The sequence below is a fragment of the Colias philodice genome, chromosome 27, assembly GCF_061535455.1.
Source record: "Colias philodice isolate Cphi_HAF_F1 chromosome 27, ilColPhil1 Martin Lab GWU primary, whole genome shotgun sequence".
In the NCBI taxonomy this organism is placed as follows: Eukaryota; Metazoa; Arthropoda; class Insecta; order Lepidoptera; family Pieridae; genus Colias; species Colias philodice.
In genome coordinates, this window is record NC_143112.1 from 4166292 (window position 1) to 4191543 (window position 25252).

Sequence of the window (25252 nt, forward strand, 5' to 3'; positions counted from 1 at the left end):
AATTAAGACATCACTTAACAAGTGAATGTTAATATCCAATCGTAATCACTATTAAAAAATACCGTAATTCAAAAGAAAAGCATTTATCAATTAAATTATAATAACAGCTGTTCTAGGTATAATTTAAATCTCGCCAAACTATATTCTCTAAAATGATAAACGATTTATAATCTGTCTCACAAGTTTTGGTAAAACGGTGCAATTTGCAAACTGCATAATGCATTCATAAATTGTCATATTTGTCAGAAAGGAAGTGTAAGCACATTGTGATTTTTTCGTCGAAAATTACAAAATCGTGTAATTTTTATATTATTCTTCATTATAATAAGTTAAAAAATCTTAGCTATTGTTGCTCCAAATGGCGAAGCTAATAATTTGAGATCGTGTTAAAATTTATGGAAAGTGCCCGTTTACAAAGCAACATACTGTGGTGAGTAAATCTTTAATTTAATGCCGTACATCGGTTTGAATACAACAGTGAACAGTACTTTGAGTCACATGCTCGTTTATGCGTATTGATATTATTTCGGCTAATGGTCAGTTATTTCATTTGCATACAATACATTTTCCTTATGCTTGATTATAAATCGTTTATCATTTTCGGTTTATTATGAAGTTTCAGTGTAGTTTGTACCATTGTTGAACAAAAACATTTGTTGACGTGCAGTGATAGTATTTTATTAGTTTTAGTGAAGTTTTTAGCACATATGGAGACTACTCCATTACTTAGTCATGATAGTGATGATGAGGTATGTTTTTTTAATCTGCAATCTGCAAACTATATTTTTATACATTCTATTCGTTAAAAAAATGTACGAAAATATTAGTAGTAGTATCCTGTTAGTTCGTGATACTGTAATCTTATCTTTAATTATTCGAAAATTTTTTCCTACGCATGTTTTAACTAGATTCAATCATACTTCGAAAACATTCACAGTCCAGTGAGAAGTATGTGTAGACATGAAGAAATGCGATGTTCACCGTATCCGTACTGAACGGGAGCCTCCAGACCGTTCGGCTAATGACCGAGATCCGTTGATAAAGTCTCCGGTCGTTGTTCAGGAGGACCCTCACGATAATCAGAATTTAGTAAGGATAATGTAGTTAGCACTGTACAGTATAATAGGTTAGGCGGTCAAGCTTTTTTTGTGTGTGTACAATATTCATGAAAAATATGCATCTGTATTATATTTAGGATACAGCATCTTCCAAAATAAAAGCTTCATTTTTACTTTTGTGAAATGAATCTATTAAAGAGATTTTGATGAGTTTTGTATGTGAGAGATGTATGACGTATGTGTAATTGTAAAAAGTGTAGAACAAAAATATTTGCTGCATTCTGTCAATTTTCAGTAGGATGGTGCATGCATTGTTTTTTATCCAATACATTTACTTAAAAAATAAGGGAATCAAGCCTTATTTTTTGAATATAATTCATATAAAATACTAGCCACTAAACCAAGGAGGCATATATTATAATTTATAATAAACTAGATTTCCGCCCGCGGCTTCGCCCGCGTTTTCAAAGGAAAACCCGCATAGTTCCCGTTCCCGTGGGATTTCCGGGATAAAACCTATCCTATGTGTTAATCCAAGTTACCCTCTATATGTGTGCTAAATTTCATTGTAATCGGTTTAGTAGTTTTTACGTGAAAGAGTAACAAACATCCATACATCCATACATCCATACATCCATACATCCATACATCCTTACAAACTTTCGCCTTTATAATATTAATAGGACTATACAGTTTGACCTCAAAGAAACTTGTAAGTAAGCATCATTTTAGATGAAACAGCAAATTCCAATGCAAGCCTACAAAGCCTACAAGCCCACTGCTTGTTATTAATTTTTTGCTATCAATGTCTTTATTGACGAGGCAAAAATATTTTTAGGCATGTTAAGTTTTAATTGAGTGTTTAATTCCAGATACTTGTCTAATTCATACATTTATTTATGGTGATTTTAATTATTGTTCTTTAAAATAAATATTTTTCTATGTACATACATGTTGTATACAGGGTATCCCACTGTTGGTATACTAAGCCCAAAGGAGGTAATAGATTTGCATACGCTAAATACGTAAAAAATACTTAAAAAATTCCAGACGCATTTTTTTTTCAAGTAGTTGAATTCTTAAAACTCTATGTGTACACCCATAACAAGCAACCCGCCCAACTTTGTCACCAGCACATGAGCTATCGTTTAATATTATGTTTTCATAGACAAAATGCTCACATTAGAGAAGCGGTATATGCCGGCTGCGCGAAGCTAGAGAAGAAAACATGGATTTTCAGGAAAAATTTAGCAAAAAATTTTTGACATAATTTTGTTGTTTAAGTATTTTTTACGTGATCAGTGTATGCAAAACTACAAGTCTCTTCGCGCTTAGTATACCAATAGTGGGACACCCTGTATATAATAAAAATATGAATGTTTTTGTAGGTATTGCATTACTGTATGTCTCAATAAACTTTATATTCTTAATTAAAATATTGTACACACCACAATGAAACCTTGACCAACTGTGAGATAGTCCTGCACGTTTTTTATTTTGACACAAACTTAGTTATCAATGTGTAGTTGTTTATGGTACACATTTTTTTTCTAGGGCTATTTTTTGGAATTATTTTGGCATGCTATATTTTTTAATCTGTGGTTGGTAGTTTTGTTTTGTTATTCATTAGTGGAAAATGTAGTGTACATAAGGGAAATAGAAATATTAAATTTTTTGGTGAATGTTATTAATAACTTATCTATAAATTTTATCAAAATTAGACTTAATTACTGTACAATTTTACATATTTTAAATCATTATATTCTTAGTTTCTTTGGAATGCAGAATCTATACATATTTTAATATCTTGCAAGTGCAAATAAAAATACCCATAATATTTTGAGGAAAAAAATGTGAAAATAAAAACCCAGTTAAAAAAAATACTTCAATTTGATGCAGTAGTTGATATAAGTGCAATCAACTTAACTAAAAGCCTTCCGGCTTTATACATTGTCAGAACAATAAGTAAACATAATAGTAGGGGAGGCCAAGAGGGGATTTTGGGATTTACTCGAGCGCGTCAGATTACTATAAGGGACGGTACCTTAGCTATTCATTAGTACCTCTAGTCAATATGAGCAGTTATGGTTGGTGGGTGCGCTCAGGGGCCCCGCTGGAAAATTTGAATAATCCATAATTCCCTAAGGTTGAGCTCGAATCGTCAGATTAGCGAAATGGGGACTTCTTATATTGTAATTAACCCCCCCATATATTAATCTGACGCGCTCGAATAATATTACTTTAATTTTTTACCCTTTCTTCATAGCGATTAAATCGTCAGATTAACGTATACTTTTTTTCAGTGACGTCCTGGAGCATGCAAAATATCAATATCTAACGCGCTTGAGTATTTCCAAGCCAATTTTTTTCTTTTTTAAATTAAAAAAAAATCAAAAAACCCTTCCCCACCGCTAAAAGTGAAAACATTATAGGACTTTTTTTTCTCGCTATGGTCTAATCTACCAATTCTAATAGGTTCCCGTGACGCTCGAGTAAATCCACATTTAGCATCCTAGGCTCCCCTACTATAATAATTAATTGAAACTGAAATTTTTCTCACAAATGGATATTGTCTTTGTATGATACTAACTGAGATTCTAATTAAGAACTTGAGTTCACTGTACAAGCATTAAGAGTGTTCAAATGGATATTAAATGTACAATCTTAATGAACACAATTGCAGCCAATTATGGTGCCCTGGTAACTGAGGATTAGATTTCAAAACTTGTATGTGGGTAGAAATTGATTTTATTGTATGAAAATATTGATTTAAACGAAAAGTTGATCCTTGTTTCAACGGATTTAAAGGTAATTTATTCATAATATTATTTTTCAGAAGAAACAAGAAAATCAAATGTATTAAAATTTTTGATAGTAGATCCTATTCATAGGCCACACAAAAAATCAGTTTTAAAAGTGCTAAATGAAAGCACGAATGAAACGCTTTTTTATTAATGCGCTCTGTGAGGTCTGTACAGAGGATTGTAAATCTTTAAAGTAGATATTTTGATTATCCAAATAATGTATGGATCTGATTTAACACCAGATATAAAATATATGTTATATTACTTAAAATAAAGAAGTTATTTATAAGATGCATCTACATCCTAATTTGTTACTAAAACTGTAACAAAATCCCTTGCATGGAGATCAGATAACTGTGATTTCAGTTTAATTCCGGGTGTTGCTCCAATCCCCAAAGGGACTGTTTAAACCTTAAAAAATGCCTTCTACAGAAAAATGAACTCGCAACAGATAACAACAGCTATTCTTCAAATGATTATCTCAAGTAAACAATGCAAATACGCTTAGTATCTCGCTATGTAAACAATGGTAGTGGTCAGGCTATTAGCGTCTCAGATAATTTGAGCCCGTCTGATTAACGTAGATTAAAAATACAGATAAAAAACTGGATTATTGACATCCCCACAACCGAGCGCGTATCTTATCTAAGTCCATTAAAGGAAATGAGACAAAATGGTCTGGTGTTCTTGGGCTTTTTTAAATGCATTCAAGTTTTTTGAATAGCAACACTGTTTCTGTTTTGTGTTTACGTGATTCGAAGTTTGAATGTTGTGGGAATTCTTTTTTTTATATTCCCGCGCTTTTTTGTGCAGTGAGTAGTGCGTTAGTTTTAAAATGAAGAAGAAATTTTATGTAAACAGACCTCCTAAAAAGGTAAGGTCACATTGCTTCATTTTTTATTTTCAAAATAAAATGTCTCGTGCTGTAAGAATCAAAAACTGCTTGTTCATTTACACATGACGCTACAATTTTCTTTTTTATCAACTATCACATAAATAACATATTATCAACGGTTATTATTGTAGGCAGATTATAGACGCTAGATTACGTTTTACCGAGAAGTAACAATGATTAAGTTTAAATAAATTAAATTTATATTTTTAGTTTTTTTATCGTAAAATATTGAAAAATATTTCAATGTATTGGTAGGGAGTTCCTAATGAAAGGTATGAGAAACAAAACCTTGGATATTTTGGTTCGTTATAAACCCTTAATATTGCATGTTGATATCGATACAGATATATCCCCGCATACGAGCTCTTCCAGACTATAGTCGATCTCTGTGTTTTCTTCCAAATCCTTTTACTAATTATTATTATTAGAAATAATAAAAAACATCAATCTAACCAGTATTACAAACCGCGACAATCTAAATTAACAATAGGTACCAAAACTAGATTGACACTGTTCATAAAGGGATATTATATGTATGTAATATGTCCCTTTGTTTCAAGATTCTAGAAATTACGATTCAAATATATCAGAACAAGGTTATTAGAAAAAAACAATACCCAACAATTACGCCCTAAACAAAGACGATAGAGTAAACCCTATAATTATTGTAGTCTACAAATTCTAGACATATAATTAATTACCAGGCCAAGGTTACCTTTAATAAGAGTACTTGCGTGCATGTGTTCTTTCTCACGGATTTACTTATTAAATTTTTTAATACCTTCGTATTTTTATTAGTTACAACTTTGTGAACAAAATATTGTAGTAAGAAGATGTATTGGCTGTGTCTACACTTTATGAGAGCTAAATCTGTTTTTTTGCTACTTATTGATTGCCTGAATAATATATTTTTTAAATATACATAGTTAAATTTTGAAACTGGGTTGTTTGATTAATTGATTTCGTTCAAGTGTTTTATCAAAAACAGTTGTCGTGGAAAAGCCTTTAACTTGTTGTCAACTTCGAATTATTTATTGGAATTTAATAGTAAAAGGATAATCAAACATATGTAACCGCAGTTTAGCTCTCGCAGAATGTTAGAGCATCGCATAAGTAAATATTTGAGTCTCTCCTATGAGAATTCATTGAGATGTTGTGTTCGTACTAAGTAAATTTAAAGACTTGTTCCATGCTCTTAAGACGTACAAAATAACATAAACGTTTTCAAAGACGGATAAGTGTAGAGAAATATTTAAAAGGACGCTATTTTTTTAGTTTTTTATCATTCAAAAAAGTTCCGAATCTCGCCTCGTAATCAATTTCAATTAAAAAAAAAAAACGTGACTATCCTCAGAAAATCTTCCATGAATCGTCTTATTGGACAATTACTGACTATTCACTAATATAAAAACGTATTTGTATGGTTACGAAGTAATTTTGGCGCCCACGCTGTGAGCAACCCTTGAAATGCCTATTAAGCATAAAATCGGTCAAGTACGAACTAAAAATATATTTGGTGTTCTTCACCCAATAAAGCTTGAGGTTTAAGTTATGGTCAATAAATAAATCATTGTTGTATGTTATCGTATGAAAAGTCTTTTGCTAAAATAATAGCAGTTTATGTTGTAGAAACATTAACAATTTAGAAATGGTGCCTTATTTGGTTATATATGTAAGTATTTGAGTTTTATCAAAAACGATAATACCGATGTTTAGTAGGAGACCCAGTGATAGCATTGAAAAAAATAACAAATAGATTCGAGGAGCTTAATGAAGTTGAAGATTGGGATTCCTGTTTTCTTTATTTCAATATTTTTACCACACGGTAAGGAAGAAGAATGATAATATCTTTAGATATTTCCTGTCCCTACACAAAAGTAACCATCTAAATATAACTCACCGCAGAATATTTTAAATTCAAACGTCAAGGTTTCTACATAAAAGTAAAACGAGTCAAAATCTATTCAGTCTTTCTTTGTGAATAACATAAAAGCGGATGTTTCAAAGGATAAACATAAATACACTTAATTAAGTCCCATTGAAAATTGAAATGGGATTGAACGTACTGCCATTTCGCGTCTATTCATATTTATGTATTAGAGTTTTGCCTTTTGTAGCCTTGGCTCTGGTTCAACGGAGAGCCTACATAATAAACTAGCTGTGCCTCGCGGTTTTACCCGTACCGCTCCGCTCCTGGTAGTCTTAGCGTGATGATATATAGCCTATAGCCTTCCTCGATAAAGGGGCTATCTAATACCAAAAGAATTTTTCAAATCGGACCAATAGTTCCTGAGATTAGGTTCAAACAAACAAATAAACTCTGCAGCTTTATAATATTCGTATAGATTATAGTTTTGTCTTTTGTAGTCTTGGCTCTGGTTCAACGGAGGGCCTACATAATAAATGTTAAAGTTGAGAGATGAGTGATACTCATTATGCGCGCTCGTAGCGATGCGATAGTGCTGTGCTTGATCTGAAACCGTTGATAGGCGAGTACTTGAGCGCTGGCTTTTTGGCCTTTCAGCGGGAAACTTTTGAAATGTACTTCGAATTTTAAACCGGGAGTTGAAACATAAAAATGTCCTTTGACCTAAAAAAGATGCGATGCTCTATAATAAAAATGATAAGGACTGTCTTGTGCGATGTCGCCTACATAGATTGTAGATATGCGGATTCAGGAATATTATGTTTTAAATGACTCAATCATTTTTAGCGTTAAAATGACTATTTAATTGTTAGAATTACATTCGTGCTCTGTTAATTCCTATTCTATTTCATTTTATTAGCTTTGATTACGAGAAATAGCATGTCGTATTTGTTTACGGTCTATAAAATAAGGAAACAGTGCTGTTTTCAATCTATTTTTAGTTAGAGTGATATTTTTCAAGTTAATTTCACAAGAAAAATTAGCATTTCTCTCATGAAAAAACCTTCATACACTGACTTCAAACATAACGAGTATTCGCAACTCCAGTGATACAAGCAAAGTAGCTCTCAAGTGAAACAATGATAATGATGACGAAATACATTTTATGTATTTGCAGCTATAAATATCTCAATTGTATTGCAAGCCACTACTTTTTATTAAAATTCCACTTTGCTCACTACTTTGTAATCTTGATTAAGATTTCTGAAACCGCAAGCTATCGGTAAGCGGTAAAATGTGAGGATAAATTTTATTCCAATGATTGCTCTATATTATTATCTCCGGATATTTTTTATCGACTATTCCAAAAAAAAATGGCACTCAATTCCTACTGTATGTTTTAACTACCCGCTTATCTACTCTTTTAAATGTACGCTCTACTCAATTACCATAAATACATACCCTACAATCTTTAAAGCTAAGCCTATGTATTGTTTTCTCATATTTAGCTCTCATAACGTGATCCAAATTCATAGCAGAATACCACGAGACTAATAAATCTTTAATCAAAATTAACAAAGTGGATGATTTTGTCTTATTCACTTTATTAATTGAATTAAACTCGACCCAATGGTAGCGACCTACAAACTATTTGACCCAAATTCAGGACACCATTCCGTTGCCGTTATCCAGATATCGAATATTTCTTGTCATTCAGTACACATTAATAATGAATCTGATTTATTCGTCTGCGAGAGATAGTGGTTTAGCTGCTTATTCTTTTTCTTGTAGGTAGAAATTATTGAGTCAAAGATTCAATTAGAGAAATACGTAAGAGATGGATAAAATTTTATTTAAATGATCTTTTGGGACTAAGCAATCATATTGAAATTAGAATTGTTTAGGTAACGATTTTCATAAGATATAGAACTAAAAAGAAAAGAAAATTATGAATTACAAACAAATATTTTAGAAAATAAATGACTTTGTGACATGACTTTGTGTGTGAGTAAAATAACATCCCTGCTTTATGTGGCGAGTATAAAGAAGCTATTGTATTATTGCTACAAATGGGTTATATCATCCCTTTCTCTCATGGCCGAAATCTGGGACAATACTCCCTAAAATGCTATATTATAAATCACATCAGCGGGCATGTGTATCGTGATTATGAACTTCTACTTTATTAGGCCATAAAAGTAAGGGTCGATATTCCATTAACGGAGAAGTAAGAAGTTTCTTCAGTCATTTGGATGTGAATTGTCCACGAGGAAATAGTTGAACTTGGTATAGTTGTATGAGTACAAGAGAAAATGGTGAAGTCTGTGTCTAGATTAATTAGGTCGTCGGAAATATAACGGATTTTGGGTGCATTTGAATCTCTCAGGACGAAATAATTCGTAAAAAAAAACTCAACGTTTATATTTTTTACTTTTTAAACATTTTCCTGGGATAAAAAACAACTTTAAAATGTGTCGCGTCATCATCTCGATAGTATTGTTTAATGAATTCTAAAGGAAATAGAAGATTTCCGACAAGAAAGTGGGTTCCGAGTTAACCCTACCGAATCAATCCAATTTGAATCTTCAATCCTGTCTCGAATTTGCCTTGTTTTGGATCGTTGATTATAGCGTCTCCCTTCTGTAACAAAATAAATTAACTGTATATTCGAAATCTATTTTGTGAACTTCTTTTTCTCGGAGGAAGTTCTATCCATAATCCAATGGTATCCTGAAAAAGTATTGTTTAAAAATGAAATAGTAGTACATTTTCAAGGAACGTGTGTGATAAACAATAGTAACTATTGTAAAAATGTTTCTTTCATGTCTGAAAAGGTTGTCTCGTTGTATTGACACGTTCTTTGTAATATAATACGTTTTCACCTCAGCACTTTGCCAGGGAGGTTCAAGGGTGGTTCGTACGATATGTAACATTGATTTTAACGACACTCGTAGAAGTGACTACAAGTATACAGATATGTTTACTTTACGTTGACACATAATATGGATTATGCTTTAAGCGTAACGACAACATCGAGAATATATTTTCGTAACTCGATACTTTCGCTTAATTAGCACTAAACTAAATCGAAATACAAATATCTAAAATGTCTCAAATGCCGATACTCACCGTTGTAATCATCATAGTACTGGGACAAATAAGTTTAAATACGTGTTTACAAATGAAACAAATATGCCTCTCCTGCATCTATATGGTAAAAAGCTGTATAAAATAATATTACATTCAACTTTTCAACCTAAAAACTATTGTTATCGCTTGGCCACCGTCATTCTCTTATCGATAACGGATTGAAACGCGTCTAGCGTTCACTGTCAAGTGGTTGCCTTGGCATTATAGCTGAGCTTTTAATCATGGTGTCACTTTGTAATGCCGGTTTTTTATGACTGAAATACTGAAAATGTAACAGTATTTTATATTCAAGAGCTCGTGAACATAACTACATTTGAGACTATTCAATAGTAGCTGCATACACAACATGGACCATACAAACTTTTGTTACTTTTTCAACTCAGAGGTTGAATTTTCAAAAATCATGAAAATCTTGATTCCTTATTCCTTTCCCGCAGAAGAGCATGAAAATATTAGTATAGAAAATAAAACAAGTAAGAAACAACAATATTAAAATTTAAAATCTCGTTTGCTGCTTCAAAATGCAGAAAAAAAGACGTCAGCAGCAATTAATTTTTACTCGTCGCTTCACTCTTAACCAAATTAGTCTTTCTAACTAATATTTTCATATACGTATTCAATTTAATTGGTAGGACAATTTTGGTTAATTGTTTTAATGCAGGTCATTCAACTTGCAAGATGTGAACGACCACAATTATATTTAAATTAAATTGAATGACCTTTCCAAAATATGTATTGCATACATTTCTAATTAAAGAAAATTTGATAGAATACGATTAAAATCCCTTATTCTATATAATCACCATCACAATCTAATCTAGGAAATAGATTAAACCCTTGTCTATATGCCATAAGATTAGATAGCCAAATAGCATCACGCCTAGTTATCACTATTTAATCTGTCCGCTAGACCTACAACAATAATAAAATTGACTGATTAGAATGAAAATAGGCATTTAAAAAGCTTTATGTTTTTACTTCTTCATGTTAACTGCCTATTTATCTTAAAGATGGTGTCAACAGAAGAAACGTTGTTATAGCAATTTATGCAAATTATTCAGCTTTGTGTTCTAGCTTGTACGCCCTTGGAAATGTATAAATAATGGCCGCATTATAATTGTAAATTCTGTAACAAAGTTCGCGTCCTTCGAAAAGGTTAGAAAAATATTTCTATTCTATGTCTATAGAATTTCATTATTATATAATTTGATCAATGGAGCGGATTTATTTTAATGAATTAAGCTTATCTAAATTATTTTATAATTTATAATTTTAATCTGAATGACAGATCAAACTTACGATTCTTTTGGCTTAAAATATAGCTGATATAAAACCCACCATAGATTTGACTATCATAAAGTTTTCGTCTGCGTAATAACTGCGTCTGGGAATACCCAACAATCTAATTTGAAGAGATGAACGTATAAAACGATAAATTATACAGCTGTTGCTAAATACCTACAGATACAAAGAAAACCCTTAAAACAGATAGAATGCAAACAAAGGAGGTCATGTTGCTACAAAGCAATCGCAGAGCAGATAACAAAAACATAAAACGCAAGCATAACATTGTAACCAACTTTTACAGATTTATCTGTACCTATGCAATATTATGAGAATGCACAAGTGATCAAAATACTAAATAGGAATAAAATTACGAAGCTTGTCTTATATTTTAATAGTTATATGAAAATAAAACCGTGTACAAAGAGGTCTTCATCAGTCGTGGGAACTGTTTTAACAAAACAAAATATAATATGTATAGTGTTAAATTAAATCTGGACAAAAATATGGACAACATCAGTTCGGAGCGAGATCGCTCCGTCAATCCGTAGTCCGTACCAAATATTGTCTTATCCGTTTGTCCTAAATCCTTGACTATTTGTGTAAACTTTAACATGTGCTTCTGAATATGTTTAATGAAACAACAATATTGACTACATCGCTTCTATAATAAAAATCGATATTGAAGGTTACGTTTTTAAAGGTTACTCTGCCCACGCAATAAGTTACCAATAATTGGAGAAATAGAAATGATGACTAACACAGCACTTAGCAATTAGCATACCTATAGGGCTTTAGCATAGTACTCAATATCCATAAGTTAAACAGATATACTAAAATCCTTGCATCGTGAAGCATGTCATTATTGCTAAGCAGATAACCACTCAGGATGACGTTCAGGTCATGTTCATTATTCTTTTAAACATAATGACTGAATACATTTATGTTAATTACTTTGCATGCGTGAATAGATTGCTATATGGAGTAGAAAATGCATTTCTGCACGTAAGATGTAGAACTATGTATAGGATCGTCTGTGTCTTTAGAAGTATGTATTAGAAAATTGGTAGTCCAAATCTATCAAATCAGAGTAAGACTGAATAGCAAAAACCGATATACTTAAATGATCTTTTATCAGAGAAATATCTACATGATCTTGTTATCAGTCTTACTCCAGAATTTAGTGTATAGTCTTAATGCACGTCTAACCGTGATATAATATTTAAATTAGGTTAAATTTTTAAATAACTTACTATAGAAAGATTAACAGTCACTTGCATAACTGTGTCTATCCTTCAGCGAACACATTAACTTTAATAATCTCAGACTGTGATTTTTGCAGTACTTGGAAGTATATCTATACTAATATTATAAAGAGGAAAGGTTTGTATGTATGTATGGTTTTCACGCATTAACTACTGGACCGATTTTGATGAAATTTGGCACATATAATCTTTAGACCCTGAGAAAGAACATAGGTTACCTTTTATTGCGAAATATGTACCACGGGCGCAGCCGGGGCGGACCGCTAGTCTATTTATAAATCATCGTAGTTCATCCTGCACATGTATGTTATAACTTCCAATTTACTTCCAACTTCCAGTTTAGTCGTAGTAGTTTAGTTAGTTAGTTTCCAATTATTTCATAATAATTGTGGAAATTATACCATATCAACATTTGTATTGTAGAGTAATAAACTCTATTTATTGGTATTTGTTATCTACCCGCATTAGTCATCTTCGGTAGAACAATCGATAACAGCTGATTATGCCGTTTGCAAATCTGATTATTTTCTTATACATATATCCCACATCCCCGTATTTTGTTTCAATCAAACTATATTTCTATTTTATACTATCCGTAACTCCTTTTTGACCCGGGCTGAATAAGTTCGCGTTCTCTTATTGAAAAAAAAAAATCAGAATCTTTCTAATTTATGCATTATAAATACTCTTCTGAATAATATTAAGATAGACGGATGAAATATGTATCTCCACATTGTACCTGGTTGTAATACAATATTAAGATTGTAATGCATGCGTATTAATTTTACCTTACTTCATGCATGAACACCTATATCTGCTTTGCGAGTAAATAAGAACAATAAGAACACGAATTAAATATCATTCCAGAACAGAACATGTTGTGAAAAGGTCGCCGAAAGTTTTAAATCAAAACTTTGATGTGATATTCATCATGTAAATTAAATATTTAAGATTCGTAACTTGATGTTGCTTAGAATAGTTAGCACCGTCACCTAGGCTACTTGTTAAAAGTTGATATAGTTTTAACACGCAAAATATATTCAATTTATTATATGAACTAGGAACTGAAGTGGTCTGTAACATCTCATGATAAATGGGCAATTTTGTCGTTTGATTTGATTTGTGGGTAGTTTTGATTCACGGACACGTTTCTAAAAATTGATTCGGAAGGAGTTCGGAAAATTGATTTTGGGATCAGATATCATCAAATTAATAAACAAAAATTTTTTATTGAAATGTGTCTGCCACACAAGGTGTCATTTTATCTTTTTGAATCATTTGCATCCGAAATACTTCTATTTGGAAAGTCATGTGTCCACAGGAGTTGCAAGAGCTCTTTACATGTAGCAAACAAAGATTACAGAACCACTTCAGTTCCATAATGTTAAAGTATAATGCGATTTAACTAAGAATAGCAACGCCCATGGCCTGTATGTCAGAAAATATTATAATTTGAAAAATTCGATTAATTTCTTGACTCTTTCTTAAAATGCTTAAAGTTGATCGTTAATTCGGTTGAATTAACACTTCTGACGTCACAAGATGGCGCTGAATCGTTCCTATTCTCAGATCGCATAGTACCACACTAACCAATGAATAATCTATACTATAGATTCTAGTAGTAATGAGCATGATAATTGCAGTCGTGCGGCATTTGCACGATGTTCCCGTCGTGCATGTCCCTGCTGCCGCGGCGGAACGAGCCGCGGCCGCCGAAGCCCGGGCAGGCGCCGGTCGTGCTCAACGTGTACGACATGTATTGGACCAATTGGTGAGTAGACGCTTCTAGAAAATAGTATTGGAAAAAAGATGATACATTTAAGTATGAAGGTTCTTAATTTGTTTCCTACAAATTTATCCTTTGGGATAAGTTAAAGAAAGCTAATGTACCGTCCTCTCTTATTAACACATTTAAATGTTGGTACAGAGGCCAGATCAATCAAGTCCGATGGGCGGGGGCTTTATCTCAGCCGTTTGGGCTGCAATGCGGCGTGAGGCAGGGGGGGTTAAGTTCGCCCACGCTTTTCAATGTATAATATGTCAACGAGCTGATTGAATCACTCAGCAACGAAAGGATTGGTTGTCATATTGATGGAGTTTGCATCAACAATGTAAGTTACGCAGATGATATGGCGTTGCTGAGTGCTTCAATCTGCGGTCTTAGAAGATTAGTGGCCATCTGTGAAGAGTACGCTGCTCTTCATGGATTGGTCTACAATACTAAGAAAAGTGAAGTCATGGTCTTTGAGTCTGGGCGCCGAGTTACGCATTTTTTACCCCCAATACGTTTGAACGGAGTGCCATTGGGGAGGGTCTTTAAATTCAAATATCTCGGACACATATTGACCCCTAGACTCAGAGACGATGATGATATTGAAAGGGAACGACGGGCACTGGCAGTGAGGGCAAATATGATAGCTCGTAGGTTTGCACGTTGTTCTAATGAAGTTAAAAAACCCTATTTCGTGCGTATTGTACATCTTTTTACACGTGCAGCCTATGGGCTAGTCATACTCAACATTCTTACAGCTCGCTCCGTGTTCAATATAATAATGCGTTCCGGGTGTTAATGGGGCTGCCCCGTTATTGCAGCGCATCAGGGATGTTTGCAGAAGCTCATATAGACTGTTTTTACGCTACAATGCGAAAGAGATGCACATCCCTGGTGCGCCGTGTGCGGGACAGCCCCAATGAAATCATGCGCTGTATAGCGAGTCGGCTCGACTGCTGGTATGTGAACCACTGCTGCAAACTGTCTGCTTCCTTGATAGCTTTGTAGCGGTGGAGTACATCTCTAGCAGTCATAATAAATTTTATTTTTACTAACATAATTTTTAAGATAATAATTGTTACTAACAAAATGAGTCCTGGTTACTTGAATAAATAAATGAATTATTATTATTATTATTAAATTATGGAGGAAACAAATTTTGAGGATACTTCTACAATATGGTGAAGTTATTATCGAGAGTTGTGCTGTTTTAGTAGGATTTTTTGATGGTGGTAATTTGATAGGAAGCTAATTCATACTATAATATATCGAATTCAACCCGTGACAGATACAAGTTTAGACCGAATTACTAAATACGATTCGAAAATAGGTTTCTAGACGTCCTTAAAATTTTGCATGCATCGATATGAATGAGCTACAAGCCGAAATTCAGTTTCATACTTTGTTATAATTTATTTTGTCGCTAACATATCAGTACATAGACGAAACATTAGCGAATTGATAAAAATAATATAGTATCTATCATTTCCTGTACGTTTTCCGTTTAAAATTATATAAAGAAAAGGTCCACCACATTCAGTTACTGCTATAAGAAATCGAGCATGAACGCTTAAACACATAAGTCGTTTCGATCTTATTTCTGCAAATAGCCATCTATAAGCCTTCCCTGAAGATTATAGAAATCTATGTTCAGTATGGTATCGCGTATGTATTCTTTACACATACATATTATTACTTAGGTACGCTTATTACGGTAAATCTACATATAGAAGAGTATTTTGATTTACTGCCAACTTGACTTTTAAGCATCCATAGATGATAATTGGGATTATCTATGCTGCTGTGACACCATAAACTTTAACCATAACACAAAAGTTTAAGTTAGCTTTATGGTATAGTTTGAAGCTATGTCTACACAGTGTCGTAGTAGAAAATAAAGATCGAGTATGTAAGTAAGAGTATGATGTGACGCTATAACTACAAGAAACTTGAATTTGTCTATACTCTATAGTCTATAGCATAGTGCAAGCCACTCGATTATTATCTATGGTCTCCTATAGGTACACGGCTGGCGCAGGCGTGGGCGTGTTCCACAGCGGCGTGCAAGTTCACGGCTCAGAGTGGGCGTACGGTGGTCATCCATATGCATTCACCGGCGTGTTCGAGATAACGCCACGCGACGAGCGTGAGCTCGGCGACCAGTTTCGGTTTAGGTAAGTATTGGGAGGGAGATGTTCTAGAACGTTCTAGAATGTAGTGTAAGTGCATAGCGTTCAAGTGCACGGCTCGGAGTGGGCGTACGGTGGTCACTCGTATGCGTTCACCGGCGTGTTCTGTATAATATAGAAAACTAAACCAAGTGTGACGTTGATTAAAATCCTTATTTTATTAATAAAAATGCCATAGTTAACATTCCGTCTGATTCTGTCGGATTGACTACTGCCATTTACTAACATTTAACCAATTTGAAATTTTCAAAATATTTCGTACACAGTTCGACTAGATCGTGAAGAAGAACATTGTTAAACACAATAAATTCCAACGAATCAGAAAATCGGTTATTTAGGGAAGTTTTAAAAACAAATGATAACAAAATCACTACTATAATTAGGACTTGTTTTCCCTAAGAATAACGCAATAACATTAAGTGAACAAACAACATTATGATTTACAGACAAAGTGTACATATAGGATATACGGACTTCAGCGAAGAGGAGGTGCGCCGGCTCGTCACCGAACTGGGCAAGCAATTTCGGGGCGATAGGTTAGTATATCTACACATTTACAAATCAAATTTTGAATTGAAACTTCTTTAGACGCGTTGATAGTAAAATTTTAAGGTCGCGTCATGGCAATGCCGTCACGTCATGAAGTAAGACGACGATTTTAGTTTTGAATCTTGCCAAAGAAGTTTTTCCTTATGACACGCGCTCTTTTTTCATATTTTGCTATAAAATAGATATAAATATATGCTGCTTACAAAAAATTTGGGTAGAATGAAAATATGTATATAAAGGCATATCACATATTCTATAACTGAGTTTATTTTCTAGAAAGAAGAAATAATATACGTTTCACAAAATATATTTTAACTAATGAAATTTATTTTTGTTATTCCTTTCAGGTACCACCTTATGAACAATAATTGTAATCATTTCACATCCGCCTTTTGTCTGGTAAGTAATTATTGTAATTTATTTCGATAGTGTCTCCGAATTTAAGATTTTTGAATTTTAAATTTCAAAAATCTACTTCCACCCGACTTATATTTTTCTATAATGTCTACTGACGATTCAAAATCTGATTGAAGAAATTATTGTTTGTATCTTTTTAACTGACTTTAAAACAAGTCGGTTCTCAATTTGAATTTTTTTTTGGCTTTGTTACCTCAGTTCGACTGGGTATTGGGTAAACCGATTTTGATAATTCTTTTTTTTTTCTATTTGAAAGCTGGTGACTGCCATTTGGTTCCAAAATTGGTTTAATTTTGAGGATTTGAAAGCGCTTTTGTTTGTTAACAAATAATTAGTGTATTAATATGGATTGTCGGTAGGATACACATATATACAATAAATAATGATATATTATTATTTCCAGGCGCTATGCGACAAAGACATACCCGCGTGGGTCAATCGTCTCGCGTACGTCAGCTCGTGTGTGCCATTTTTACAGAGATGTTTACCAAAGTAAGTACTTTAGTTCTACATTTTAAATGTAAAATCTATACTTTGAATAAGGATAAGATATCTCTATTTACTGGAAACGTGGTTATTCATATGTTAATGTAGATCTTGAAGATGTTTCTTAAAATATTTAGATACTTTAAATAAGAATAGTATTGCTAAAATATTATTTTGTCTGTGATCTCACATTTTAAACAATACTGCATTGAACATGCATCTCCAAGATTTTATCTGAAATGTTCATACTTTATAGAAAAATTGTTTTAGTGACCATTTTTAAATCAAATTATTGGCTATGGTAATTTCTAAAAGCAGAATAATAAAGGTGGTCGTTCGCTTTTGTGATTGGTTCGCTTCGCTCGTTCGCTTTCCGCCTCAATTGCAGACTTTTATTAATGTGGCAATTGAGCTTAATTTAAATAAAAGACTTGCTCTTTTTTATACAGGTTGCTATTTCCAAACGTGTCCCTCTCACCGTAAATATAATAGATACGCTATCAAATTTCTCGCATCGCTGTTTAATGTGCCGTAAAGATACGTTAAGTATATTTATCGAGGAAGGCTGTAGGCTATATATCATCACGCTAAGACCAACAGGAGCGGAACACCGCCGGTAAAACCGCGGAGCAAAGCTAGTATCAAACAAAAACACGCGTATTAAACAATATGTATGTAACGCTAGGGAATGGCTGACGCCGGCCGCGCTGCAGCACTCGCTCGCCGTGCACTCGCGCTCCTCCTCGCCCGCCACGCCGCAATAGCACCGTGAGTGGGACGCTATACACTACACCGCACTACACTGCACTACACTACACTATACCGCACTACACGACACCGCACTATACTGCACTATACTACACTACACTACACTATATCGCACTACACGACACTTTGCCATACTACACGATACTACATCACACAACACTACAGTGAAACGCACTACAAAACTCTATACCATACTGTACTTTACCACATTATACCAAATGTATAAACGCTAAGGAATAGCTGACGCCATCCGCGCTGCAGCAATTGCTCACTGTGCAGTTGTACACTTTATCACACTTTAAACAATAAATTATTACACAACAAAGTATCTATAATGTCATGCCTATAATTATTTCAATGGAAATTTAATTTAATAAGTTTATAAAACACTATAGCATAATAATATACACCATGTGTCGGTTACACAAAACTGCACTTACTAGCACCTTATTATTATAACATCAACCGTATATTGTTGATGTTATACACTTCAGTTAATAACAACAATTTGATTGACACCCATTGCTTATACCGGTGCTGTATACTTGTTTTTGCATTCGACAAGAAATATGCAAATACCCACATTTGTTAAATTACAAAAGTTAAATACTTAAATATGCTATATTAAACATATTACATACCAACATAATAGATTGAGGTAAAAATGAGACCAAAAATTTATTGTATTATTTATACTGAAATAAACTTTTTTCTTTCACAGAGGAGGCGCTGCATTGATGCAGACGAACAGACAAAAGTGTTGTGCGTTATATTAGTATTAAGTTTAACGTTTAGCTAATGATAAGTTTGGCGCATTGTCGACTGGTTATCGATGCGTTGTTTTGTATTTATTTACTTTCTTTTTTTTGTCGGGTAGTTTAGAAACTTTTAAGTGAAGATATTCATATGTTATGGAATATTCATAATTTATGGACTTGGACTTAATTCTTATTAATAATGTACTTTATGTATAGCAATTTTGAAATTAAAGTCTTATTTAATTTCGCAGTGTAAAATAATGTGTAGAGAATGAAGTAAAATTTAAATTGTAATTAAAACTTTAAAGTACAAAACTGACGCATCGAATTGACAATATAGTTATGTATATGTATATTATATTAATATTATAATAATAAGGATAACTGATTATGAATTAGGTTTTATTATAAGGAGTTGGTTTGAACGCCGCTTAAATGGTCTTATATTTTAATTATGTGGAAATTCTCATCATGAATTTATTTTATAAATCATGTTTTTGAAGTGAAACTTCTTTAGGCGCGTTGAGAGTAAAATTTCAAGGTCGCGTCATGGAGTAAGGCGACGATTTTGGTATCTTTGAATCTTGCCAAAGAAGATTCAATTCTGACACGTGTACAACTGCACACGCTCTATTTATCTGAGGAGTTTCTATTTTCTTTGCGGTATTTTAATTTGTGACACCTAAAATATATAGAAATAAATGGATTGAATAGCTGCTGAAGATGAGCACTTTTAAAACTCTAAAGTTATTAAAAAAACAACGTTTTTTTTCAAATCCGATTGTATTATTAAAATTTTACATTTTTTATTTATTTTTTTGTTATTAACAGACAATAATTAAAATTTACCCTAACATTTAACATTTGAATTCTCTAAATTAAATATTCTTCTTAACTATCTCATACTGTGTAATGCAACTCAATAGTAAGCTAAATGGTGCCTTGAAGTGACAGCACTGTTATAAGTTTAATTCTAATTAGGGTCGATTTTTCAATCCTTGGTTGAACCCCGTCCAATAAAGTATTACACGATAATATTAAAATTGCACTTGCTAACTGTCAAATACGGACAATTATATTTGAAATGGTAGTTTAATACGTTATTCGACGAATAAGTTTTAACCAAGGATTGAAAAATCAGCCCTTAATTTTATTAAATGTAATTAATTATTCATAAATAATTTAAGGCGCTTGAGCATTATTTATAGACTAGCTACGCACATTTCACGTGTACACATCGAATATTTTTATTCATTATCAAAAATAAATAGTTGTGCCTTAAACATAAGACTTGAAGGCTAAATTTTGAAGCAATAGCGATAAGTTTCTCATTTAGTTTGCGGCTGCTCAAGTTATAGTTCCTACATTGAAATAGTTTGTTCATTTTCGTTCACATAATGAAAGGGACGTCTAATTACAATATTAACATATTTATTATCTGTAATTTATTGTCTAAAATGTGAAAACAAACAAGAAAGGCACGTATCTAAATAATCTCGATACGGAGTAATCAAGAAAATGACTCGTTGTCGGTACATTTGGTATAAAGAAATATTGGTCCTTCGAGCCGGATGCCGTAGAATATAAATTTGGCTTTGATATTTTTACGAGATTAATTTTTAATAATGTGATAATTTTATTACTTTTTAAATATTGGTCTCTTCTATATTTTACAAATGTTTAGTTCATAATTTCACAAAAAAATTGTTTCGAAGAATCTCTTCGTCTCAATGTCAAAAAGTCTCTTTCATTGTGTCAAATGCAAATGGATGATAACACCCTGACAATTTTGCTGTATTTTATCAAGTTTTGTGTAATTAATGAATAATATACGTAGATGTAGTTGTCCGTCCGTTTAAATTTATAGATTTAACGTTGGCATAGCTCACTTGTAACAACAATAATTTAACCAATATTATAAGGTGTGTAATTCAAGATTGTAAGAATATAATAATTTTGTCAATAAATTTAAATGTCCGCCTGCGATTCATTGAAATTTATAGTACCTATTATAATAATAATGTACCGAATAACTCGTATCTTCCAAAATGGCATCCAAATTTGAATCCTCATATTTAACATGAAATCAACAATAATGAACAAAATTATTATATTCCACTCATTAAATCTAATTATTAAGAATCTATGAAAATTAATTATACCTTCTAAGTGTTTCTCGATTTCGTATTAAAGTGCCATGTTGTTATATTTAACAACACTATTTAATGAAACTATTGAAATAAGAAGAACTATTTAAATGAAAATTATCCCATCTTGTAATGTAGTAAACAATTTTAAATCTTTTTTTTTTTTTTTTTTTTTTTTTTTTTTTTTAACGTTGGGAAATGCATTTACGCATCCCCCTCTGCAGTTTTTCTGCGTGAGGGGGTATGTGGGACTCGCGAGAAGCCATACCCACTAAAACCCAACGGTGGCCTGCGTTCACCTTCGGCGGCAGGGGTTAACAGCCAGGCCTTATACCCCCACCGCGTACGTGGAGATTGCCGCGACTTGGCGGCTCACCCAAGCCCATAAGGTGGCAATAGACGTCGGTATCAGAAGATAACGCCGCCCTATTGCCGGGCTATCCGCCTTCTATCGCAGGGGGGGCCGGTTTACTTGCAGCGAGCATAGCTACAATATGCTCGTTTCTACGTAAACCTCCCCCTGCGCTTATTCGTCAAACCGTATAATATTTCAGTCCTATTGCTGGACGTACAGACGCCTGCGTCTGCCGGGTCTTCGTCGGCGCAGAGGATCCGCCGTTGGGTCATTCTCCCGGGCCCTCTCTGCAACCTCCTTTGCTTTGATCACGGCCTCGCAAAAGGCCAAGACCGCCTTCCATTCAGTGTCGCCACTGACCATCACTTTCACGAGACCCTGCAGGGTCAAACAATTTTAAATCTAGTACATTGTCTACTAACGGTAGGTTTAAACGGACAGACTTAGAACACTTTTTATTTTCAGTAAATAAATGGAATTGAGGTAATCTTTTACTTGTGTAGCTTGAATGGTACATTTCTTTTTACAAAATAAACAGAAAAATTAAGTTATTTCTAACAAGACATCAAAAGGAATGAAAGAGTTGCAAATAACATATAATAAATGTATCGCGCAGAGTCATTATTGCTTCTATAATGACTACAAAACACTATGGAAACATAAAAACTTGCTGTAGAATTAAAATTATTACGCTCCTTATTCAGGCAGTTGTTTCAAAAAAAATTGACAAGTTCAATGAAACGGAGTAATAACCAAGATGGAATAAATATATGCTAGTACTTTTGGGACTACTAATATATGGAAAATACCTGAAAAAAATTATAATATCACGGTCACTCAATTGAGGTAAGTACATCTTGCATTACAACAGGTAGTATATACCCAGATTATTTTGATATGTTTTCTTCTGAAAGTATTGATGTTCTATAGATTAGGTGTAAATATAGAATAACTTAGATTACTTGACAATGCGCCAGTGAAATGACGTTTTTCACGAGGATAGTTTTAATATTGAATGAGCCTCATTTATTAGTTAACGATATTTAACGATTGTCTAATTATTATATACTTAACTCATTGGAAATTTAGTATGGTCTAAGACTAAAAATATGTTTAAAAATGTTATCTCGTTTTGGTCACGTTACAAGTTATATTGAATAAGGTCTATTTGGGACTCATAAAAAAAGATTATACTGAAATTAAATTTAAAAGTGCGATTTGTGCAAAAATGTTCAGAATAAGGATGTTTTGATTATTTAAAATTATAACTGCTAAGTGCTAATTAACCAGAATAACTAGTACCTAATTATTCTGGCGAAAGAATGTCTTTATAAATGTTTATTATAAGATATCGTTTTCTAATAAATATTTTTACGTTTCCAATTTTTTTTATATATATTTATGTGTGAAACGTTATCCGAGTGAAAAACTCGATACGTTTTTCACTCGGATAACGTTTCACTATATTATTCACTATACTATTTGCATAGTATAATTTGTGTATGACTTCCGTGAGAAATAATTCGTCATTTCTTTGGTATATTATACTTTATCATGGATCTTTAATTGGTTTCTCTCAAAGGAAACGTATCCCAACAATAACGTGCCACTGTTTCACATATTATGAAATATGAATTAAAGTTTTATATTCTATTAAAATAATTTAGATCATACATACATGTCTTAGATTACATTGGTCACTAAGTACATCATTACATTATTTTAAAGCTTAATTTGCTATCAACTAGGCCACGCGACGGTACTAAAGCGGGTAAATAAGCAAATGAAACAATTGCGTCGTAAAACATTTATGAAATGCAAGCAAAATATAACGGTTAATAACTATTGCAAAGATTGGGCTGTAAACTTTTTTTATTGTCTATGGTCGCTGGTAAAAAGGCGCTAAACTGCTAACGCTAAAATATGATCTTTTAGTACCCACAATGTTTTATTCTGGTAAATTGTTTCTTCATTGTCGTTCCTTTTAACATGACAAATAATTTTAAGTTACAATTTCATATAACATGCAATTTTATAAAGTATGAAATGCTCATTTTATTTTAACAATTAGTTTTGTTATCTGATTAAAGATATTTAGTTTGCATTTACTACTTTGTAATGTTGTGAAAGCGGTTTTTAACTAAAAGCATGAATTTGAATTGTATAATAATTTATGGACGTTTGTTTTAGCGGTAGATAAAAGTTTTTTTTTTTTTTATTATGTTTTACTTTAGTAGATATTCTACATTGAGTTTAACGTGATAATAAGAGTTGCTGGTTGAAGTGCTAACAATGAACGACTGAATGGTTTCATAATTAATGTAAACTAAAAAATATATCGGCAATAGAAGTTTTGAAAAGAATAAAAATGTATGTAAATAGTTTTCAACACGCAGTTTTTTTTTCCTCTTGACTTATTATATCATCATAGAATTTTAATTTAATAAATGCATCTGAAAAGTATTTTTTAGATATACACAGATAACAAAGCCTGGCCATTTTTTTAATTAATAAAAATAGAATCCCTTCGTACAATAGTTGGCACGTAACGTGGAGTGTCATGCGGAGGGAATTACTGTGCATGGTTTCTGTCGCGTGCCCGTAATATAATTATGACTCAGATACATACCTTAATTTTTATTCTACTCGGTCAGCGCCTTAATGATCTAATGTCAGCGCTAAAGAAATTTGTTGCCAGACATACCTTAGTTAAATTATTCCCTTGGAAGTTGGAGCTCTCCGTAAATAATTAGCAAAATCGGTCGAGCCATAGGATAAATAGCTAGTGCAAACGAACATTTTTTTAAAATTATTGTCATGTTATTGTCGCTGTGCATAGTAAAATTTTATCTATTTTTGATTGTAATGTGCTGTAATCTCTTAGAGAGTTTCTCTCTAAAGAGTTTTTTGCTATCATTTATAATTTCTAAGAATTAGGTCATATGATATACATATATCCTTCTATTTTATATTATTCTAGGTTGCCGCCCGCGGCTTCGCCCGCGCAGTCAAAGAAAAACCCGCATAGTTGCCGTTCCCGTGGGATTTGTCATTTTCCCGGGACAAAAAGTAGCCTATGTCCTTTCTCGGGTATCAAAATATCTACATACCAAATTTCATGAAAATTGGTTCAGTAGTTTAGGAGTGATTGAGTAACAGACAGACAGACAGAGTTACTTTCGCATTTATAATATTAGTATATTATATGCAAAACAAAATTTACGTTTTTAGTAGGTAGGGTCAACCGGGGCAAATGCAACTAAAAAATAACAAGTTTCAAGTTTGATCGGTTGCAGTTATCTCCTTTTATATTTGGTCATTTATTTGACCCATTTAGTGATTTTTGTATTTATTCAAGATTATTTTCAACCAATCAAGCAATACAGTAGTCTTATAAATAACTGGTAGTGAGAATATTTCCTAAAATTGGTAGAAAAAGTTACATTAACCCCTAGTCGGGGGTAAATGCAACTAACTGCCATAGCTCTT

At 32.8% G+C, this 25252-nt stretch overlaps 1 protein-coding gene and 1 pseudogene across 4 annotated transcripts; both read left to right on the top strand.

Annotated features, from left to right (window-relative positions):
- The first annotated feature begins 198 nt into the window (after nt 1-198).
- Nucleotides 199-21557, top strand: LOC149476592 (deubiquitinase DESI2). Of its 4 annotated transcripts, none has more exons than XM_089711809.1 (9): nt 199-430; nt 938-1089; nt 13967-14094; nt 16116-16268; nt 16730-16819; nt 17180-17231; nt 17653-17741; nt 18421-18503; nt 19225-21557. In XM_089711809.1, exons 2-8 carry the CDS (start codon nt 961-963, stop codon nt 18497-18499), a joined length of 720 nt encoding a protein of 239 aa, XP_089567935.1. In that variant the 5' UTR covers nt 199-430; nt 938-960; the 3' UTR covers nt 18500-18503; nt 19225-21557. The 4 variants fall into 4 exon arrangements, with proteins under 4 accessions (XP_089567935.1, XP_089567938.1, XP_089567936.1 ...); XM_089711810.1 differs by lacking the exon at nt 199-430 and adding an exon at nt 469-749; XM_089711812.1 differs by lacking the exon at nt 938-1089 and having other exon boundaries at nt 208-430.
- LOC149476593 (uncharacterized) lies at nt 14200-15102 on the top strand (annotated as a pseudogene).
- Nucleotides 21558-25252: the final 3695 nt, after the last annotated feature.

Excerpts from the sequence above, each read along its gene's own strand:
- LOC149476592 (XM_089711809.1), top strand. The coding sequence starts at position 961 with ATGAAGAAATGCGATGTTCACCGTATCCGTACTGAACGGGAGCCTCCA. Across the intron at positions 17,232-17,652 it reads TCACATCCGCCTTTTGTCTG|GCGCTATGCGACAAAGACAT; the intron begins GTAAGTAATTAT and ends TATTATTTCCAG. Across the intron at positions 17,742-18,420 it reads TTACAGAGATGTTTACCAAA|GGAATGGCTGACGCCGGCCG; the intron begins GTAAGTACTTTA and ends ATGTAACGCTAG.